Source organism: Notechis scutatus, chromosome 5 (assembly GCF_049901735.1).
Source record: "Notechis scutatus isolate UNSWTSFEM ecotype Mainland chromosome 5, rNotScu1.2, whole genome shotgun sequence".
Lineage (NCBI taxonomy): Eukaryota > Metazoa > Chordata > Lepidosauria > Squamata > Elapidae > Notechis > Notechis scutatus.
In genome coordinates this window covers 19,593,337-19,615,969 of record NC_142013.1, presented here as the reverse complement: position 1 = coordinate 19,615,969, position 22,633 = coordinate 19,593,337, and the positions used below count along the sequence as shown (strand labels likewise).

Genomic DNA, 22,633 nt, shown 5'->3' with positions numbered 1-22,633 from the left:
TGTCACGTGACATTTCGCGATGTTTTTCCCCTTCGCGGAGATGGGGTGGGTGTGGCCTCTGCGTGTTGTATCCAGCCCGTGGGCCTTGAGTTTGACACCCCTGTATACATGGTCCTCAACTTACAACCATTCATTTAACAACCATTCAAAGTTCCAACGGCACTGAGAAAAAGGACTTATGACCACTTTTCACACTGCAATCGTTGCAGCATTCCCATGGTTACATGATCAAAATTGGGGTGCTTGGCAATTAACATGTATTTATGACAGTTGTCTCGGTAGCCATGTGATCACCATTTGTAACCTTCCCAGCCAGCTTCCAACAAGCAAAGTCAGTGGGGGAAGCCAGATTCATTAACAACCACGTGATTCACTTAACAACTGTAGTGATTCGCTTAGCACAGGGGTGTCAAACTCAAGGCCCACGGGCCAGATCCAGCCTGTGGGGTGCTTAGATCTGGCCTGCGGGACCCTGGAAACAACGAAGGACTGGCCCGCGGTGCCTGTGCCAGAGAAAACGGAACATAGGCGTGCTACGCATGGCCCACCTGAACTCCATTTTTGCTGGTAGAGGGCTGCAGGAGGCAATCGCAGAGGAAAACAGTGCTTTGACGAGTGACATTGAGCTGGTCATGCCCAGCCAGACATGCCCACCCCAGCCACGCCCACCCTCCAGCCCTCTGAGATTAAACACAGCCCTGATTCGGCCCCCAAATTGAGATTGACACCCTGGCGTAACATGTGGCAAAAAAGGTTGTAAAATGGAACAAAAGTCACTTAATTACCTTAGCAATGTGGTCATAAGTCAAAGACCATCTATATTATACGGGGGATTTGTGTAAAACACTACTTCCTGGACAACCCTCCAGCGTTCTTGAGAACATTTTATTTATTGATTAAAGACGCAGTATTTATAAATTCGGCATAATATCCAGAAGAACTGACAGATTGGGGTGTTGGATATGAGAGGTGTGTGATGTTGATTAAAGTGTTGGAGTAGGAATAGAGAGATCCAGATTGTAATCAGACTTCAGACACAGAAGTTTTATTAGGTGACTTTAGATCAGTCGCCCTCTCTCAGTCCAACCTTGCTAGCCGATGGCAAATAGAGATGAATGATTCTGTGACCAACTCAATCTGCCTGCTTTGCCTGATTTTGGGTAAAAGTTGCTCTTTTTTATAAAAAAATCAATATTTACATGCATGGTGTGTTGTGAGTTAACTTTGTGGGTTTGCTTGCAAGCAAATTTTATGTGACAGACTGAGCTAGCCAATGGCAGATTGAATGAATCTGCGATTCTGTGAGCAACTCAATCTGCCTACTTTGTCTGATTTTGGGTAAAAGTTGCTCTTTTTTTATAAAAAAATCAGTATTTATATAAATATTTATAATATTTACATACAAGCCATGCCCAGCCAGTCACATGACCACCAAGCCACACCCAAAAATTAGGCCACTCCCACAGAACCAGTTAGTGGTCCCTGGGATCTAAAATTATGAGTTTGTTGGTCCCTGAGGGCCAAAAGGTTGGCAACCCCTGCTGTAGAGATTCTTGTCTCATACAGTAATCCACTGATGAGCATTTTAGTTGTGTTAGGTTAAATTAAGGGAAGAATTATTGTTTATACTAGTTTTCTTCAACTTAGTGCTTTGCAAAGATACCATACTGTACTTTTCAGAAATGTAGGAATGCTGGCTGCAAACTTTGTGGTTCTTGTGCAGATTAGCCAATTGTGAAATAGTTTGAGTAGGATAAGTAATAAATCATGATTTATTTGCATTGCAAATCTACAGTAGTTGGATTCACACACCAAGTCAAAGCCAGAAATACATGTTAAGTACAATGCAGTTGTATGAACAAGGTATGAACAGAACAAAGTCCTCTGGTAGCATTTCTGTGTGTGTGTTTTGTAGTTGCATAGCAGGCAGAAGTTCAAAAGGTGAATAAAAGTTTAATACAACAATAGATTATTATCTTAAGAGCTGCATGAATTTCTGCTTGTCTTGTATTTGGGAGATCTGCCAGAAAAGCTACTTGTGAACATTGCTCTTGATATGACAAGCTGTTCCTGTTCATAAATAATTTTTTACATGAAACTAGTGAAGTTAAGAACTCTTTGTTATAAAATGTTCTGCCTTTGGGTGTCTAGCTCTTACATCAGGTGACTATGTTGAACGCCTTATATCGAGCCTTTGTAAACTGAATCATGATATTACAGAACTTGTTATGGGACCTGGGATTCAAGCTGTTTTCAGTTATTAATATAGTTCATTAAGGAATATTACCACAGCTTTCTACGTAGATTATGTGAATGCTGGAAAAAGGATTCAGTGGGTATGACATCCTGATTTTAAAGCTGCAGAGTTAAATGTAAGCTCTGTTGAACTTAGGAGGTCTTACATGGATTTGTTAGGAAGTTGAAAATGATTTAAAAGAAAGGGTGAAACTAGAGCTAGTCCCTGCAGTTCTTTGAATTTGTTGATGTCTTGAACTATTTAAATAATTTTTATCACTGTTTTTGTTATTCTGACATCATATGATCATATCTGTCAGAAATTATCAGGTAATATAATATCGCTAAACATTGGCGTCTGATGATCTTCATCTGGGGCCTTAGGATGGGATTGGAGGAAGTTGCTTCCAATAAATATTATTTTTAAAATAATTGGTTATGAATTTGCTTCTTCATTTCACCAGGTCTAGGGACAACTTAAAAAGTAACTGGAATTTATCACAGACCTTAGCAGAACTTGATTTGAATGGCTACAGCTTTTCTCCATCAGACTATGTCTAAATATCAACTTTATGGCTTCAAAATGGTCACTTCTTCATCTCTTCTTATTCAGATTCTGCATTAGCCTTGATAAAGGGTTTGAGAGAATTTGGAGACCTGTGTCCTTGGTTATCATGTTTTTGTTGGCCTAAGAATGGAATATCGTGTCTAGATTTTGGGGGATGGTAATGATGGTTTTGTGGCCCCATCTTCCATCTTGCAAACATCTTTTGGGGACAGCAGCAATAGAAGTAGTCCTCAACTTACAACCACAATTCATCCCCAATTTCTGTTGCTAAGAACAAGACAGATGTTAAGTGAATCACTGCAGTTGTTAAGTTAGTAACATGGTTGTTAACTGAATCTGACTTCCCCATTGACCTTGTTTGTCAGAAAGTTGCAGTTACATGCCAGTTGCCAAGTGTCCGAATTTGGATCATGAAACCACAGGGAAGCTGCAACGGTCATTTGAAAAACAGTTATAAGTCCCTTTTTTTAGTGCTGTTGTAACTTCAAACAGTCACTAAACAAGTGGTTGTAGGTTGAGGAACACCTGTATGCAGAGTATAGAAAGGGAGTAAGAAAAAATAAGTGAAGGAATTAAAGCAAGGGTGTCAAACTCAATTTCATTGAGGGCTGCATCAGGGTTGTGTTTGAACTCTGGGGGCCGGGGTGGTAGGGCTTTCCTTCTTTTTGTCTTTCCTCTTTGCTTTTCTCCTTTCCTGTCCCTCCCCCCCGGGCCCCATTTTCGCATGTGATGGCCTCCTGCAGCTGTCTGCCAGCAAAAATGGGGCTTGGAGGGCCACGTGTACCCCCTGGCAGAGGTGGTATTCAGCAGGTTCTGACCAGTTCTGGAGAACCGAAGCGGAAATTTTGAGTAGTTTAGAGAACCGGCAAATATCACCTCTGACTGGAGATTTGACAGTATCCTTCCCCTGCCACGCCCACTAAGCCACACTCACAGAACCAGTAGTAAAAAAAATTGAATCCCACCGCTGTCCCCCGGCCTCCATTTTCACTGGCAGAGGGCTGTAGGAGGCCATTGCGGCTGAAAACGGGGCTCAGGGGGGCCACACGCAGCCTCCCGGGCTCCGTTTTCACTGGCAGAGGCACTGCGGGCTGGTCCTTCATTGTCTTCAGGAAAGCCCCGCAGGCCAGATCTAAGCACCCCATGGGGCGGATCTGGCCCCCGGGCCTTAAGTTTGACACCCCAGAATTACAGCATGAATAAAGAAAAAAAGACAGGACATATAGTTATAGCATCCACATTCCCAACTCAAATACCTCTGTTCTTACTGCAACTATTTTTGCTGTAATAAATAACTAAAGGGACACCACTCGCCCTTATTTTACTCTCTGATGTATGCTGAACCATTTATTAAGTAGTCAGATTAGTCTTCGGCATTAAATGGAATGTTTAGCATGCTTGGATGCTAACATTTATAGCATTTGTTTCAGTTTCTTCCTTCATCATATCACTAGTTTTCTCCTTCATCATATCATTTCCATATACTTCTCTGAAATAATTCTTCTTGAATTCCCTCACTTAAATTTCATCCCAAAATCTTTTCATTTCTTCAATTTAATTCCAGACAGTCTGCATGATGCTCCTTATTTAGCCCTCTTAACTTACTGTACTTCCACAAAGTATATGTATATTTTATTTCTACCAAAATTGCCGTGTGCTTTCTTTGCTTCTTTTAATCCCAACTATTTCATGCTCACTTTGATTATGTACATTCATTACAATCAACATTTTTCTCTATACTGACTATGCAATATCTTTAGCTCCTTATATTTTTACAGCAATCATTCCCGTTCATGCTTTTTTTTTTTCTTCAGCTACTGTTTCTCTACTTCATCATTCTACTTGGCATTCTTTTTTCATTCTTTCTTTGGCATAATTTCACACTCTCGGCATAGTAACACAATTCTTTTAACTGTTCCAGGTGGTTTCCTCAATCTCTTTCCTTATGTCCACTTTCTACTGACTCTGTTGGGAATAGAAATTTTATATATAAAATATATAGATATACGTATATGTATGTGTGTGTGTGTGTGTGTGTGTGTGTGTGTGTGTGTTATATATATATATATATATATATATATATATATATATATATATATATATATATATATATATATGTGTGTGTGTGTGGTGTGTGCAGACATCTGCCATCATCAGGCTTCTGTATTGCAGAATACAGAGTACAGAAGCCTGATGATGGCAGATGACTGCTGGCTTACACAAAAGCACCACTATATGACGTGAAAATACAACAAACTGAAGGCCATACATGTGTGTGTTAAATACACACACACACACAACACACACATACATATATATATATATATCTCGGTTGGCCGATCTTTTCAACTAAATTAACTTCTCAGCTGTTTCTCCCAGTTTTATGATCTCGATTTAATAGAGAACGAGTATGTTAAGATGATAATATGTCAAACGTGTGTTTGAAGACTTGTTGGTACTTTCAGAAAGAAAAAATTATGTCCAGAATTGTGAAAAATGAAGTTGGTTGCTTTAGTTCCCTTCACAGAATGAACTTCAAGGTCTAATAATTTCTTAGAAGTGGGCACTCTGTACTTATTTATTTATTTGCTGCCCATTTCACTGAGATTTTATATGATTAAAGTGGCTTTGATTTGCAGTGCACGCATGTTTCAATTTTCTATGATTAAAATAATTAGGATAGCAAGGTGACCTCTGTGTGTAATCTACATTTTTAATGACACGGGTTTTTAAAAAAGTTCCTCTCTATTTCAGTGAAGGATACGTTTCTCCATCTGATACCCTTCATATAGATATGACTGTGATGCCCAAAATTACGAGTCCAAAAAGTGCAACCTTGACGTATATGATCTCTGACTATAAGTTTAGTTGGGGTAGAGATCAGAATGAAATTGTAAATGTTTTCTGCTTCATCATTTTCTTAAAAAGTTAGAGGGTACAAAGCAAATAAAATATTTGATTTTTTCTGAATAAATGACCAGCATTTAAATAATATATAAATAAAAGATATATATATAGCTGCCAGGTTCTGGGTCCCTTCCATCCAAAATATAGTGCTAGGCTATTTCTTTATAAAGCACCATATAAACTGATGATACATATGAAGTGTCAAAGATGAATACAACCACCCCAAGTTATAAGGAAGATCAGTGAAGAAAATGAACATGGTTTAGGCCTTTTAGCTTTTTTTAAAAAAAAGTTGGAGTTGTTCTACTATCCCCAAAATTAATTGGATAATTTCAGTTTATCTAGAACAGTTGTGTCCAGTCTGTGGATCACATGCAGCCCCAGCTAGTAATGTAGCCCCACATGATCATAACATTATACGATATATGTATACATTAACTATATTATATATTGCATATGCGGTCTAAGACAATTCCTCTTGACTCAATGCAGTCCAGGCAAGCCAAAAAGTTGGACATCCATGATTCAGAGTGTGAATAAGCAGCCGATGACCCAAAAGCATATATGGCCCATAGGCATTTTTATCTAGCTGATAGCAAACTCAACAGATTTTAAGATATGATGAACACGTCCATATTTTGTTGAATTTGAGCAAATATTGCTTCTTCCTATCTTTTTTTTTTTGTTCACTTATAATGCCCAAACAATAGGGATTAATGTATCTGTGTGTATGCCTTCTGCAGGTAGGATGTGATATGGTAAAATCTTCATCCTGATTTGTTTAATATACAGTATTTGACCAGAGATATTGTGGTCAGGTGATACAATAGAGCTTTAATTTACTTGAGTATGAATTTAAGTGCAGTGGTCCAAATATCTATCTATTGATCGTCCCCATCTAACAGAACAAGAGAGTTGTATCCCAATCAGCCCGTGTAAGGCAATTAAATGTATGTTAATTCTACATGAATCATTTGCAGCAGTTTGTTGCAGTTGCATAATAACTTTATTATGCAAATGACATCACTTATGCCAGTTGCATGAAATGATATAATTAATGTAAATGAAGCAATTTGGCATTTAACATTAATGAACACTTCCTCCCCCAATTGGTCCAGTTATAGTTTCACTATACTGCAAAATGTATATTGCAAATTCCTGGGTGATATTGAAATGGGTCAAATATCACCCGGATCTTGTACCTTAAACATGGTTGTTTACTGTGATGTGAATGAATCATAAACTTATTTTAAAGGAAGGATGTTTACAATTTTGCCTCTTTACCATTGCTGTAATTTTGTTTCCATGCTTCATAATTATATCCAATAATTAATCCAAAGTCACTCAATTTATTTAGAGTTTGATGTTAGGCAAAGAGATAAATTTAGTTTTGTGATAATTCTATGACCTTGAGAGTACATTGCTGAATAATAATATCTAAGACCAAGCTGTTCTCCATGGTAGTGAGATATCTGAGTGGACATCAGAAATTGACACATTTTGTGCAGGTTTACCTGTGCTTGGAATAAGCATAAGACTGTCTAACACAGGTCAATTTTTAAAATCCTACTGGAAAAGAGAATGGGCACATTCTGTTAAGTGTTAATCTGTTTGCTTTATTTATGTACATTTGTGTGCACTCATGTGAGTTCTTGGTTGAATGGCTGGAATTGTTTAAAGAAGATGATTTGTGCTGAAATTTTATAAAGTAATCTTGGCATTAAATCCTACGGGAGGAGATTTCTTTTAAACATACCAAAACCAAAGTGTTTTTCCCCCCTAAAAAACCCTAGTCTGATTGAATAGCAAGTTGTAACATTTCTATTATTTTATACTTTTATATTAAATCAGGTAGTTCTTTCACTTTTTCACTATTGATCATCTATACCTGTGTTGGCGAACCTATGCCACGCAGAGCTCCACTGAGCATGCGTGCGTGCGCCGCCGCCTGACAGCTGATTGTCAGGTATCTGGTGCGCATGCGCAGGGGGCGGAGAGGTGTGTGTGTGGGAGACGCGTGCGCATGCGCAGACATGCTGTGCGTGAGGGGGAAAGTGTACGCATGCGCAGATGCACTGCATACAAGGAGGGAGTCGTGCATGCATGCGCAAAGACGCATGGCACGTGTGGGGCAAGTCACATGCGCATGCGCAAAGATACATGGCGTGCAAGGGGGAATTGCGCATGCATGCGCAGGGGGCGTGGGAGGGGGGGCAGCATGCATTTCCTTCTGGGTGCTGACACACGAACGCGCGCAAGCAAGCACGCAATTATCGGCACGGGAGCCAAAAAAGATTAGCCACCACTGATCTATACCTACCATCAATTTTCATCATATACATAATGTTTTAAAGGCCTCCCATCTGTTCAAACTTGGGACAGCTGGAGGAATGAAATCCTTATAATTCAATTTTACATGGAAAAATGAGGTTGATCATGTGTATCAAATCTCCAGACTTGAACTTCTTTTTATGACCAAAATTATGCATTCTGTTTGCTTGGCCATACTGATTTTTTTTAGTCAGTAAATTTGTCCTATATTTGGATTACAAGTTTATTTAACTTTCTTATGGGGAAGGTTTTCAACCGAATTGAAATCACAATAGCCCTTTGTCGTGTTGTTTGTTTATTTTCCTGTATTTTGTCCCAGTTTTAGGGCACACTGATAGATAGACATTTTGCCTGACTTTAAGTATTCCAAGAGAATGTTTCAAAAACGTCCTTTTGTTTCTGGTGTCTGAAAGAGAGTTGAGTTCCTAAAAAAGTACACTGGACATGATATGAAAGAAGGGCTTCAAGAGCTCTTGCACGTGCCTGTGATTCATTAAAACAGCCTTTCTGTGTGAGGTTGAAAAAGATGCTGCTGTTTTAAGGAATCCATTAAAGCTACTCTTGCATAGTGCAGGGTTGTAATATTGTCAGGACATCATTGCCATCTTTGAAGATTTATAATCCTACCCATTCTAGCTCTGGTCTAGTCTGGTCTGCTTTGGTTTGCTTTGGTGACTAAAACGTTCTCTTGCGATTGCCACTGGCCTGCTTGAAATAGTTTTGAAGAACTCTAGGTGACCATGATAGACATTTTGGACACTGGAAGTACTTGATTATATCTTTGATTATTTTAAAATTGAATTTGGAATTCCAGCAACAATTCTTGCTTGTGAGTGTTGGTGCAGGAGAGAAACACATACATACATGCACACTTGTATGCCACCTCAAGTATTTTCCAGTTCTTATGATTGTGGAGGAAAAATGGAATGTGTGTTGGGCATTCTTTGTTAAGATATTAAAGAGAAAAGGGAATGTAGATTCCATTTCTAGTATATGTTCCCTTTTTAAAAATTTGCATGTCTTTCTAGACATTAATGGAAATGGCAGTAGTTAAAAATACATCGTTAAAAATGCATATTATTTCATCAGATTTAATTTCTCCCAGCCATTTTTCATTTCTATACCTTTCTATTAATTGTTACATAAATCTTATAGAGAATTATAGTATAAATCTATTTTGGGGTAGGGATGAGAAGAGTTTCAGTTCATCCAACATATAAACCTAAATCCCAATTCAGACATTTCTTAAATAGTTGCCTAGAATGTTGTCTGTTATGACATTGTGAAATTTTTCCTTTCATTCAGGAAACAGGACACAAGACACTGATTCGTGACTGAATACTGTAAATAGATCTTGACTAAGCCTGGAGAAATAATAATCCATTTGTCTAAAAATGAAACTTCTTGATATCTTCTAATGTTTTTTTCTTCCTTGGCAGAAATGCAAGTATAAATGCAAATGCAAATATAATGGCAGAGCTTTAGATTTATAATACAGCTTTCTATTTCCACCCAGGAACGAGAGACTGCATTAAAATGAGTTCATGCTACAGCCTGGAGTGTGTGTGTGTGTGTGTGTGTGTGTGTGTGTGTGTGTATAAAAACATCAACATTTTTAAAATATCTTTTTCATATCAATATATGAAAATACATAATTCCACCATTGCAGGTAGGGCAGGAAGCTGTGTAGCGTCCATCAGCCCTGAGGCATATTTGAATATTGAAAATTAATAATGGGCTAAGTTTGATCGATTGACTGAAAGAAAGGAATTATACAGGTTGCTCTCAACTTATGACTGGTTGCTTAGCTGTCATTTGAAGTTGTGATAGACCCTCCAAAAGGTACTTAAGAATCAGTTTTAAAGTTGGGATAGTCGTTCTCCTAAAGTCATGTGAACTCATTTTGAGCACTTGGCAGTCAGCTCTAGGTACAGTTGTTTGCAGTGTCCAGTGATCATTGAATAGAATAGAATAGAATAGAATAGAATAGAATAGAATAGAATAGAATAGAATAGAATTATTTATTGGCCAAGGGTGATTGAACACACAAGGAATTTGTCTTTGGTGCATATGCTCTCAGTGTACATAAAAAGAAAAAAAATACATTCATCAAGAATCGTAAGATACAACAGTGATGGTCATAGGTTATTAATAAGCAATCAAATCATACTAGCAAACAAATAAAAACAATATACCATTTTTTCTGACTATAAGACACACTTTTCCCTCCCCCAAAAAGTAGTTGGAAGTGTCAGTGCGTCTTATAGAGCGAATACGGGCCTGTTTTTGGCCTCCCAACCCTCCGCAATTTACAAAACACTATAAATTGTGACCACAATTTACAGTGTTTTGCTGAAATTACCAGGGTTTTCCGTCTGGTAATCAGCAAACATGAACAATGTGTTCTGTTGCATGCCTGTTTTACAGAAAGTGCCATCAATATTTAATTTGTTTGCTTGATTATTTGTTTATTCATTTTCTACAGCCACTCATTTCAGCCAAGTGACCTTGGGGGGCTGGGAGAGGGGCTTGCCATTCCAAAACTGTAAAACAGATAAAATAATTAAAAAGAATAAAAACATCCACAAAATAAATATAAGTTTATTACATTAACTTATATAGTATCCTGAGGTAAAAACCATTCAGAGTAGCAACCAATTGTAGTGTCTAAATTGGAAAATTTTAACCTGCATTTTATACTTTCCTTTTAATATTTGTCAATTGAATTGAATTTTTTTGAAAAGCTCTTTCAGCTAAAAGCCGTTTGCGGCTTTTGTAAAGAGTTATTAAGTTATTAGTACTTTTGCGTATACTAAAAAACAAATCTTCAGAGGGACCTTGTTTCAACTGATGCAATGGTTGAATTGGCTCAAGCATGAAATAGAAAACTGCCCTTAATTAAATTAAATGAAGAGTGAGCCAAGTTATAACAAGCACGATCTTCCTGAGGAAAACTAAAAAGAATGTGATGAATTGTTAATTAAAATAAGTTTAATTATAGTGTATTGCTTGTATATTGGGTACTATATTATCATTTATTTAGTATGTTACTTAATCCAAGGCTACAAACAATAGAACAGTGAAGAGAAGAACCAGGGGAGACTACAAGGTCCCTTCCAACTCTGTTAATCTGTTCTGTTAAATACAACCAGGATGTTGACATACAGGTAGTTCTCAACTTACAACCATTCATTTAACAAAGGTTCAAAGTTGCAGTGGCCTTGGAAAAAGTGACCTATGCTCTCACTCATGACCATCATAACACCCCTGCAGTTATGTAATTACAATTTGGACTCTTGGCAAGTGGCTTGCATTTAGAACCAGTTGTAGCTTCCTATGGTAAGGTGATAGCAATTTGTGACCTTTTTTGCTGATTTCCAGGAAAAAAATGCCTGTTGGGGATTCACTTAAACATGTGTGATTTGCTTAATAATTATGTGATCTGCTTAATGGCTGTGGTGATTCGCTTAATGACCGCTGTAAAAATTGTCATAAAATCAGATCTGTCTTGACTTATGATTGCAATGACTTATGGAAATTCTGGTTCCAATGGTGGTCATAAGTCAAGGATTACCCATAAAGGGTTTCAGAGGTGATAACCAGCACCTTACATTTGGAATGGGACAACTTGCTATGGCCAACTCGCCACGGTCAACTTGCCACGGCCAATTCACTGTGGGGCAACTTTTTGCAAGCCAACTCACCCCAGGACAATTCAACAATTCAATTATTTAAAATAATTTAAAAAACTATTTTAATTTTTGTAATTTACATTTCATTTTGTCCCTCCTTTTGCATCCTTTCTATAATGATTCTATAATGATTTCTTCAGCATTAATATAACTCTTGTCCTGTGAGTTGATCTCAAGGAGCTGGCTGCGGTGAGTTGACTGTGGTAAGTTGACTGGGGCAAGTTGTCCTATACACTCCAATTCAAGAAGCAAATTATTAAGACAGTGGCATTCCTGCAGAGCTGGAGTTTTAAAATGGGTGGAGCAGAACTGAGCTATCCCAGTTGAAAATAAGGTAGTCAAGAACACAGGGGGGGGGGGTACCGTGGACTGCACCTTTTGCTTCTGATCTAGGTAATTTGCAGTTTTCCAAAAAAATTCTCCTCTAATATGACTGAGAAAGGTTTTCTACTTGTCTATCCTAAACAATCTCCAAGTGGAACTGATTTTGTTTCTTTGTATTTTTAGATCTTTCCTTCCATATTATAAAAAATGTCTCCTAGAGTCGTCTCAGCGAGATGGGCTGCATAGAAGTTTAATAATAAAATAAAATTTTAAAATGCTCATGTTTAATTTTGTTTTGATGTTTCAGCAGAAAATGAAGAGCTTGGCCCAAAGACGTCAGTCAGCACCATCCCTGGTTCTCAGCAAAGCTCTGAATAAAGCCAGAACAAGTGCCAGGTAAGACAGACTCATACTCCTTCTTGGCTCCATTTTCATCATAGTGTGGTTTTGATGAGTAACTGCATAATACATGGCTAAACTAGTACCTGGAGGATAAACTGTAAGCAGGTTGATGTTTAGAATGTTCTTTCCTTGGGCAACTGGGAGGTGTGGCGAAGAAATAGTAGAAAAACAGACTGCCCCCCAAATTCCATCTCTGTTCTAGCCTTAGATTACCCAACCCAAACCCAGAAAAAGGACTTTGTGTCCTGAGGTTCCCTGGTTTGTGAGAGTTGCAAAGTGTCTGCATTTTGCAAAACAATAATGAAATTGTTTCTTTCTTGAGTTGACATGATCGGAAGTTCAATCCTGAAAAAGACACACAGTACTTTATTTCTACCAGTAAAGCAGAGTTTGGTTAACAGGATGATTTATTTACAAATCTTGGCTTGTTTTAACTGTGGTCTTATGTCTGAATTCTGGCTTCTTAGATCAGCTGTTTTCCAGCAGCCATAAATGGGATGGTGTAGGTGGAAAACAAAGCCTTATTCTTTTTATTCTAAATCAGCTCCGATTTCCATAAATGTTTAGAGATATGCACATCACATGTTATGAAGATTTTAATAATGATACAATTTTAGTTAAGAAATCTGTAGTTGAGATGCTTCTGGTTTAAGCTAAAGGCACTGGAGTTTGCTCTCTGCATTAATTTCATTCTTAATAATTGTTTCCACCAATGTTTGGAGATTTTCAAGAAGAGTCTGGACAGCCACTTGTCTGGAATATAGGGTCTCTTGATTGAGCAGGGGGTTGGACTAGAAGACCTCCAAGGTCCCCTCCAACTCTGTTATTCTGTTCTATTCTGTTCTAATTTAGGTTGCTTTCTCAGGTGACCTTATTCCTTTCAGAAAAAAAGACTATTTTCTTAATATTTTACAGACCAATAATAAATCACCATGAATTTGTGGGAAAAAGAAAAATCTTTACTTGGACAACTACAGTAAAGTTACTTGTTTAGGAGTAATTTTTAGCCAACATAGCATTTCTTTGCTTTGTATGTAAATGATAACTATAGGTTCAATTAATTCTCCCAAAATGCAAGTCAGGAGATTTTGACATTAATTTTCAACTGCACGAAATGAATGCACTATGGGTGCATCCAGGATAGTAAGAAATATGAATTAAAAAGCTGCTTTGTAATAAATCTTTGTAATGAAAATCCCAGAATTCTTTGCAAGGATAGTTTCATTGGACAGTTTGCAAGATGTAGTGTTTGACAACTTCTGCACAACTACATTTCACTTTAAAATGGTTAACAGATGATAAAGTTACTGGGAAGTTTGTACAACATTTTCTGCAACGTTTTTTCTCCAAGTGCTTTACATGGGCCACCTCAAGGTTAACTGTTTGGTTTTTTTTTTACATCTTTGTGTTTAATTATTATCCAATAAATTTCTGGGGCTATATTTATCTCCTACTCTTATAATTTATTGGAATTGCAGCTATTCAAGTCATTGGCAACATTGCAAGCAAACACAACTAGCTCATTTAAATCAACACGTGGGGTTCCATTCAGTTGCTTCTCTCTCCTTCTCAAAATCACTTCTCTGTTAACAAGAATCATTCTTCATCATCAATAAAACAAATAATGTTTGGATTTTCTTTCCGTGTGTTCTGAAAATGCTTAACTCTTGTGGCTTGCTTTTTTTTCTTCTGAAGGAACAATGTTTGGTATGTTTAACACCTTAAATGCTTTGTTGTAAAAACCGTTTTAATACTTATTCACAATTTGTAAACAAAATATTAAATTCAAGTTTAAATAGATTACAGTTTTCTTTTGGTATAAAGTGCTAGTGTTAATAGATAGTCACTCCAATGTCTTATGAGTATTTGATTAATGACTATAAAACTCCTTCCCAGCTGCATCTTATATCTGCAAAGGTTTTATACGAATATCCTATTTTAGCAGCTGATTTATCTCTGTATTCATCTCTGACCTTAATAAGAGAATTTGGTTAGGAAATACTTGGAAAAGCTGACATATTTATATTTTCATGGCCTTTTATAGGCAATTCTGATGTACCTTTTTTCCTGCTGCATGGAAATCACATCAAAATGTAATGTTGTCCATAGGCTACTGATTTAAATCAGTTAAAATACAGTAACTAATTTAAAATAATATTTAAATGTTAAAGGAAATAAGATTGAATATTTCAAAGTAGTATTTTTCGTTTAAAACTTGGTTTTTTAAAAATATTTCTTGGTTTAAAAACTTGGTTTATGATTGTGCTTGATGCTTTGCAAAATTGATATTTCTTTGAACTCTTATTCTTGTTTGTCATTGCAAAACAATTTCCTTGTATATAAAATGAAAACCTAGTTAAAACCAGATAAATCCTCCAGGCCGAGAACCATGAATGAAGTGATGATGGAAAGTGAAAGTACAATAGTGATATCATCCCATTCTATCTAAAATTGTGCAGGAGGAGAGCTGTGTTAGTCTGTGGTAGGCAAACCTCAGGAGGATTCTCGTAACATTTTTCAGGCTAACACATTTTATTAAAAGGTAGTTGAGCATCTGATGAAGTGAGCTACAGTTCACAAACTGTATACCTTTTAGTAAAATCTGTTTGTATGAAAGCGTGCAGACTCCTGATTGTAGTCTGTTAATTGTTATTTCAGACTAATTGGATTCATTAGTGTTCTTATCAGCTAATATTTTTATCCTAGTCTGATCTGAATCACAAATTGAAGCAAAAATAGAACATTAATAATGGTGTCTGATCATTTCCTGTCTCTGGCATTTACAAATCAGTTTGATCTCTAAACAATCCTGTTCTATCTTCTGTTTCTTTGGTGTCATAATTATATGACTGCAGGATAATTCTTCGATTCTTCTGTCATAAATTCACTTATCAGATAACTTTGTTGGCATGGCTTCTTCCATAAATAGTACTTCCACTGAAAATACTGCAACCAAGTTCGCACCAGACATATGTTGAAAATGGTAACATCAACCAGCATCTGTTCACTTATGTTCTGCCTTTAAAAAAAAAAACAGATCTTGCATTTAACTCCATTAAAAATTTATTGAGGAAGATATTTGTGAATATGGAAAATACAGTTAAGATCTACTTGTTTAGCTCTGAAATTTTATTGTGTGGGAAGTGTCTCAGTGGTGACTCTTCATGCAGTGTTTTAGATTTGTCTGAAACAAAACATCTCTTTTTTGCTTTTCTATGGAGAGATATTAATTGAAATCAAGACTAGCTAACAATTATATTAGTATGAGCCCAAGAGACCTTTGTTTGCATAAAGCATGAAACCATATTGTATTACTTTCTGCTTTTGAGCAGAACAAAAATGTTAAAAATAGATAAAAATTTTGTCTTCAAATCTAAGGGGCTAAAAATAAGTAGGGAAGATTGCTCAGGAGGTGATCAGTTTCCAACTCCAGAAGGCTTGAAGGAAGGAAGGAAATTATCTGTACTTTTATGGTGGAATTTCAAGAGGGAATATGGTCCCAAGATGGTATTTATTACATTTGTGGATGACCTCTGGCAGGACTGGAATGTGAGAGATCCTGACCCTTCTTGGTTTCTCAGCAACTTTCAGTACCATCACTCATGGCACTTTCTGGACCAGCTCAAGAAAACCTGGTCCTTTCTCCAAAGGCAGTTATCAGTTGATATTGGCAGAAGGGAGCCTGGTACCCTTGATTTGTATGATGCTTCACTTTCTGCCTGCTTCTATCTAACATTTACATAAGGTTAGTGTTCCTTGAATTATCACCTATTTTTGAACTTTTATATAAGTTGTAGGTTTTAGGTACTTTTTAAAATGGAGATGACTATTCATAAAACTGATAGGTAACACATAGCAACAGGGATTTTGTGTTCTATTAATGTAGGACAGGGGTGTCAAACTCCATTTCACTGAGGGTTGTGTTTCAGGGTTGTGTTTGATCTCGAGGGGTCAGGGTGGGGGTGGCCTGCCTGGCATCACTTGTGTCGGGGGCGCTTGTGGTGGCCCAAACACTCTGCCAGTGAAAATGAGCTCCCGTGAAAATGAGCTCCTCTGACAGCCTCCTGCAGCCCCTGCCAGCGAAAACGGAGCTGTGGAGGGCACTCAAGAGCTCAGTTTTCGGCTGGCAGAGGCACCATGGGCTGGTCTTTCACTGTTTCCTGGGCTCCCCATGGGCCAGATCTGGCCTGCAGGCCTTAAGTTTGACACCCCTGTTGTAGGGGAAGGAATGGCGGAACTTAAAAGAGGGATCAACCTAGAATCTCTATGTAGTCAGATGTGGACTAAACCCATCTCTCCACCCCCTTGAATTCGGTTGACCCTTATGTAACACCTAGCAGGTGCTAAACCTTAGAATATTGAGTTGAGAATATTGAGTTGAGAATATTCCTGTGCACAGGCATAAGTAGCAATTTCACATGTGGACCTGATCTTTTGTGCCTGACAATTAGTTTTGCTTTAAAATCTATTAGAATCCTATTCATAATTCTAATTTTAGATTTGCAGGCACATAGGAAAAGATGTGGTTTTAAAGGTATTTCTTCCCTCCATGATGAGCATTTCCATGTTTCATGGAAATTCTCCTCTTGTCTAAATCATAGTAAATGATTTTGACATGTTATTTTCTAGCTCTGCGCCAAATGCTAAATATTCCTAGATAACAGTGATCACATATGTTATCTGGTAATGCAATCAGTTTAGCTCCAATATGGAAATACAGTATGTACTGTAAAGAATTGTACTCTGTGTCCTCAAGGGTTTAATTTGGATCGTCTGAGTTATGTGGCTGAGAGATAGTAGATTTTGTAAATATAAATTATCAAAAGAACTTAACTGTCCAATTCCAGTAGACAGTGTTTCATAAAAACATGCCCCATGGGCTGTTTTCTAAAGCAAGAAGAGCTTTGGCTAATCCCCGGCATTCATTTTTATTTTTAATGTGCATAGGTTTTTATCTCCACATGGGAGGAAAAAAGAACATGGCCGCACTTCCATTGTCACCTTTAGGCTTCTAAAGATGTTGCCCATACACTTAACTGATCTTCATCTTTACCAGAAGACTTGGATGTGTTTCAATCTAAAAAAAAAACCTTTTCTAACCAATGCAACAGATTTGCTGTTTCAAGTCAGCAAACCTTTGATGAATTTCCCCCATTTTATATGTCCAGTTAGTTCTCAGTACTTCAAAATAATTATCAGAGAGAAGGCATGCCAACTTCAGACAACTAACAAACTCTCCTTGTTTCCTGGGATTAATTGCTAGTTTGGGCTAAGGATGTAGCATCAATTAGTGGCTTGTTGACATTTGTTTTATAGTTTTTGACCAAAGTTTCCAGATCACATTATGGTTAAGGTCTTATTTGGGATGATGGAACTGAGAAGCAAAGCAACAAGATGAATTCCAAGATGAACTTGCTCCTGGTGACTTGAGAACATTGTGGAAGTGACCAGCCATTATCACCTTCTAATATTTTATAAAGTTTCCTAATCTGTTTTAAAGCTCTGGGATTTTCCAGGAGGCTTCCCATTTAACTACTTATCAGGTCTGAACCTGTTTAGCTTTTTGAAATCAGTGGAGCATCTTTGTTCTCCATGAAATCATCTCCTGTAGATAGCTGCACCGTCAAACTCTGAAACACCAAGCATGACATTCAAGATTGAATTTGTCCTCTGCAGTTGCCTAAATTAGCCAGTGAAAACATGCAGGTCTAGAGATTGGAGCCTAGTGAACAGTGAACACTGGACTGTTGCTAGAAGTCAAATCTTGCTCCCACCCTTCAAAAAAAGTGAAATGTAGATTGATGTTTAATGAAAGCATTTTTTTCTATGGAGCTTTTCTTTTTTTTAGAAATTTGACTAGGAAAAATTAACACAATTTTTGAAGTGGAAAGCAATTGATATATAATTATTTAAAAGAAGCCAATACTGTTGCAGCTTCTGGTGCGATATGTGAATAATGGTCCTGTGGCTTGTTCAGTGCTCTACAAGTAAAACAAATTTGGATTAGCACAGTGTGAATTCACAAGTCATGTAAGGACTGAAGCCAGATTTTTAAAAAAATCTCTAAAGGAATATCTTAATTGTTTCTCATCAATGATTGAAACAAATATGAAAAGTGAAGCGGCGTTCACAGTTAAAGTGAATATATGTAGGAAGGAGATCTCCAGGAATCTGAAGGATGGCAGGGACTAAGCACTGCATTATTATTGCCAAGAAGATGGCTTAGACATACTATGAAGTCAAACTTGATTGAAGAGAAATTTTGCTCTTATCTGTCCATAACAGATGGATGCTTACAGTTACAGTATTCCTTGACTTATGACCACAATTGGGATAAGAACTTCTGTCTCTGAGGAAGCCATTAAGTGAGTCTTGCCCAATTTTATGAGCTTCTTGACACAATTGTTAAGCAAATCACCATGGTCATTAAATGAATCATGTGATCATTAACCTACATTGACTTTAGTTGTCAGAAGTCCCCTGAGAAAATTGCAAATGGTGCTCAAGTGACCCCGGGATGCTGCAGCTGTTATAAATATATGCCAGTTGTCAATCATCCAAATTTTGATCTTGTCACATGGGGACACTGCAATGGTTGTAAGTGCGAGGACTTGTTGTAAGCCATTTTATTCAGTGCCATTATTCGAACAGTTGTTAAACAAATAGTCCTAAGTCAGGTACTTATTTTCAAAGATTCCCTTACATATAATCATGAAAGTCATTCCTTTGGCTACTTTATGTTTTTCATCCCTAACTGAATCCTTGTTCCAACAGCTCATATTTTAACTTAGTTTACCCTTTAGTAAAACTAAAATATAGGATGTGGGGAAGTTGATCTCCTTGATAACAACTGTACCCAAAGAGATAAGATTGAGAACTTCTTTTTTTTAAAAAACTTCAAGACTAGCATGGCTATTGCCCTTCAGAATTTAAAGCTTTGAAAATGTATCGGTGCCCTACAACTGTTTTGCAAGCAGTTGAATGTGTAACATTATCATACTGAGTAATTGTGCTATTGTATCTTCAGCTGCGAGTTATGGATAGACCCTGCAGAGCGTTCTACCGAGGGAGAATTAAAACCATCTAACATAGTTATGAGGGCAAACACTGTTGCTATTATGGAACGGTCCCAGAATAAACAAGGATATGACCTGCACACCTGAGAAAACACCTTGTTTCAGCTCTCTATATGGGGCACTCGATAGTGGAAAGTCCTTCTGTCATTTAGTGGTCAGGCAAAAGGTCTATCCTTCCCTATTAGACGCTTGTCATTCAGCCCAAAGTGGAGAGAGATATTCACATTTTTCAGCCATGGGAAAGTGAAAAAGCTTTGGGGAAAAAAAGTGCATTCCTTTGTCATTCACATGACAAATAAGCAGTGTTTCCTTGTTTTAAGGTAGTGAACTGTGAGATAGAGGTAGCCTTTGCTTTCCATTTTTCCTACAGTGTTTATCCACTCGTAGCCTCTCTTGTTCCATTTTTCTTCTATTAATGTCAGTTGGCACAAATTCTTAACATGTCCTTTTTGGCTCTCTTAGCCAAAGCTTGGAATGTGTCACTGATCTAGGAAACCAGCTATGTGCAATACACATGTCCATGGTTGCTTTTGATCCCAGTTTGGTCTAACGGTCAGGACATGCAGGAGTTATTTGGTGCTGTCATCCTGTGTGATTTGAATTTTGTATCCCATTCTATCCCATTCCTCAAAATATCCTGCACACATAAAGCAGCGTTCCAGGCAGAAAATGAAAACTGCTGGTTGACATACTGTAGTCCAGGAAGGATTGTGTCATAAGACATTTCTCAATAGATAGATTGAAACTCAAAACTGTTGAGGCTGAAGTGGCTGTATCTTCAGAAGCCAGAATCAAAATACTGATTTTGAAACAATCAGTTAAAAAGCTCCTGGATAAAGCTATAGGGAATTATGCCTTTTCCTTGTTCGGCCCATTTACTCAAGTTGTCTTCAGAAGTCCTTTTCTGGACTCTGGAAGCTAACTGGATGGGAATTAGGGATGAACAGTAGCTAGGGGTGGGCTTCAAAAATTTTAGCAAGGGGTTCTCTGCCCGGTTGTTGGGTGGGCATGGCCATTGTGGGCATGGCCTAGTTGGCCTGCACCATGGTGGGGAGGGACATTTTTGCCCTCCCCAGGCTCTAGAGCAGGGTGTCCAACCTTGGCAACTTTAAGACTTGTGGACTTCAGCTCCCAGAATTCCTCAGCCAGCTTTGCTGGCTGAGAATCTGGGAGTTGAATCCACAATCTTAAGTTGCCAGAGTGGCACCTGCTCTAAAGGCTTTCCTCAAATCTATGGGAGGGCAAAACGGCCTCCCGGGCTCCAGAGGCTCTCTGGAAGTTGGAAATGGGCCCAATTCCGGCCTTCCCAAACTTCCGGGAGGCCCATTTTTTACCCTCTTTGAGCCTCCGTGCATCTAAAATGGGCCACGGGGGGACTCCTGGGAGGGGAGGGGTGGGGTGGGTGGAGCCAACCAGGAGTGGGATTTGGGGGTTCTCCAAACCGCACAGAATCTCAGGTTGGGGCTCTCCCAAAGCCCTGCGAACCCCCAGCAGCCCATCCCTGGCAGTGGCACCATGCTTTCTGGAATACTTTTTCTGGAAATCTAATCTGCCATCTAGTTGTTATGATTTTCCAGCCCATGGAGAAGAGATCTTGTTTGTCATGGCCTTTTACAATTTGATTTTGGGCTTTAGTCTGCTCTTGAATATTATTCTGGATTTCCTCCAACTTCTTACTTGCAATCATTCAAGGTGCATATTTGTTCAACAAATAAATAGGTCAATTTTCAAACAATAGCATTTATGAGTGAAAATGGCCCTTGCTTTGCCTGAGACAGAAAGCACAAAATATAATGGGTGAAATTCCCTGCTTCATATACATGAATTATTTCAACTGTATTTTGAAAGGGAGCCTAAAACACATTTCACAATTGCCTAACAGTTCAGAAAGACCACAGCTGAACCCAATTTTTTTGTTGCTAAGTAAGACATTTGTTAAGTGAGTTTTGCTCCATTTTACAAACTTTCTTGCCACAGTTGTTAAGGGAATCACTCAGTGATGGGCTGCAAAATTTTTAACACCTGGTTCTCTGGCTGGATAGGCATGGTCATGTGACTGGGTGGGTGATGTCATTTATCACACCCAGCCCCACCTCCCAGCCACTTGCCTCAAAGGAACAGGTAGGATTCAGCCTGATGGGAATAATCCCACCACTGGCTGGCCCCGCCCTGCCCATTTTTGGCCTGTTTTTTGGCCTTTTTCAGGCCGTTTTTCTGGCCAATTTTGGCTGGGAAAAACAGCTTGAAAACAGCCTGAAAAACAGCCATGGCTGTTTTCAGGCTGCTTTTAGGCCATTTTTCCAGCCAAAATTGGCCAGAAAATGCCCCCCCAAAACAGCTTGGAAATGGCCTGAAAACAGCCTGAAAAACAGGCCATTTTCAGGCCTGTTTTTTGGGCTGTTTTCAGGCCGTTTTCAGGTTATTTTTTTGGGGGGGGGGGCTTTTTCAGGCCATTTTTTGCCTAAAATAGGCCGAAAAGGGCTCAAAAAACAGGCGAGGGCGGGGCCATCCAGTGGTCCAATTTGCCGGTTCTCCGAACTGCGCAGAATCGGAACAAGGGGTTCAGGTGAACCCATCCGAACCTGCAGCAGCCCACCTCTGGAATCACAGCAGTTATTAAATTAGTAACACGGTTGTTAAGTAGATCTGGCTTCCCCGTTGACTTTGCTTGTCAAAAGGTAATCACATGACCTTGGGACACTGCAACCGTTATAAATATGAACTAGTCGCCAACTGAATTTTGATCATGTGACCACGTCCCGCTGCAATGGTCGTAAGTGTGAAAAATGGTGATAAGTCACTTTTTCCAGTGATGTTGTAGCTTTGAATGGTCATTTAAATGAACTGTTATAAGTTGAGGACTACCTGTAATTGGATGGAAGAATTCTGAGAAATTTCAGGACTGTAGGCTAGTTAAGGAACTTCGAAAATATCCTAGAAACAGCAGTTGCAAAACTGCTTTTGTACTGTTTTCACTAAGAACATGATTATGAAGTCATCCTGAATCAAGCTTGATTCAGAGAAGACCTTCTCTCATGCCTTTTAATGATTTGAGTGAAAAAAAATCTTTTTCAAAACCCTAAGAGTTTTCCATTTGT

At 38.2% G+C, this 22,633-nt stretch overlaps 1 protein-coding gene across 2 annotated transcripts in view; it reads left to right on the top strand.

Annotated features, from left to right (window-relative positions):
• The window catches only part of ARHGAP20 (Rho GTPase activating protein 20), a 92,503-nt gene that overhangs the window by 5,791 nt on the left and 64,079 nt on the right, over positions 1-22,633 (top strand). The window contains exon 2 of one of the 2 annotated variants that reach the window (XM_026675100.2): positions 12,368-12,453. In XM_026675100.2, coding sequence (XP_026530885.2) covers positions 12,368-12,453 — 86 coding nt within the window. Of the gene's footprint in view, positions 1-12,364; positions 12,454-22,633 lie in introns of both variants that reach the window. The other variant, XM_087966239.1, reaches the window with a different exon arrangement.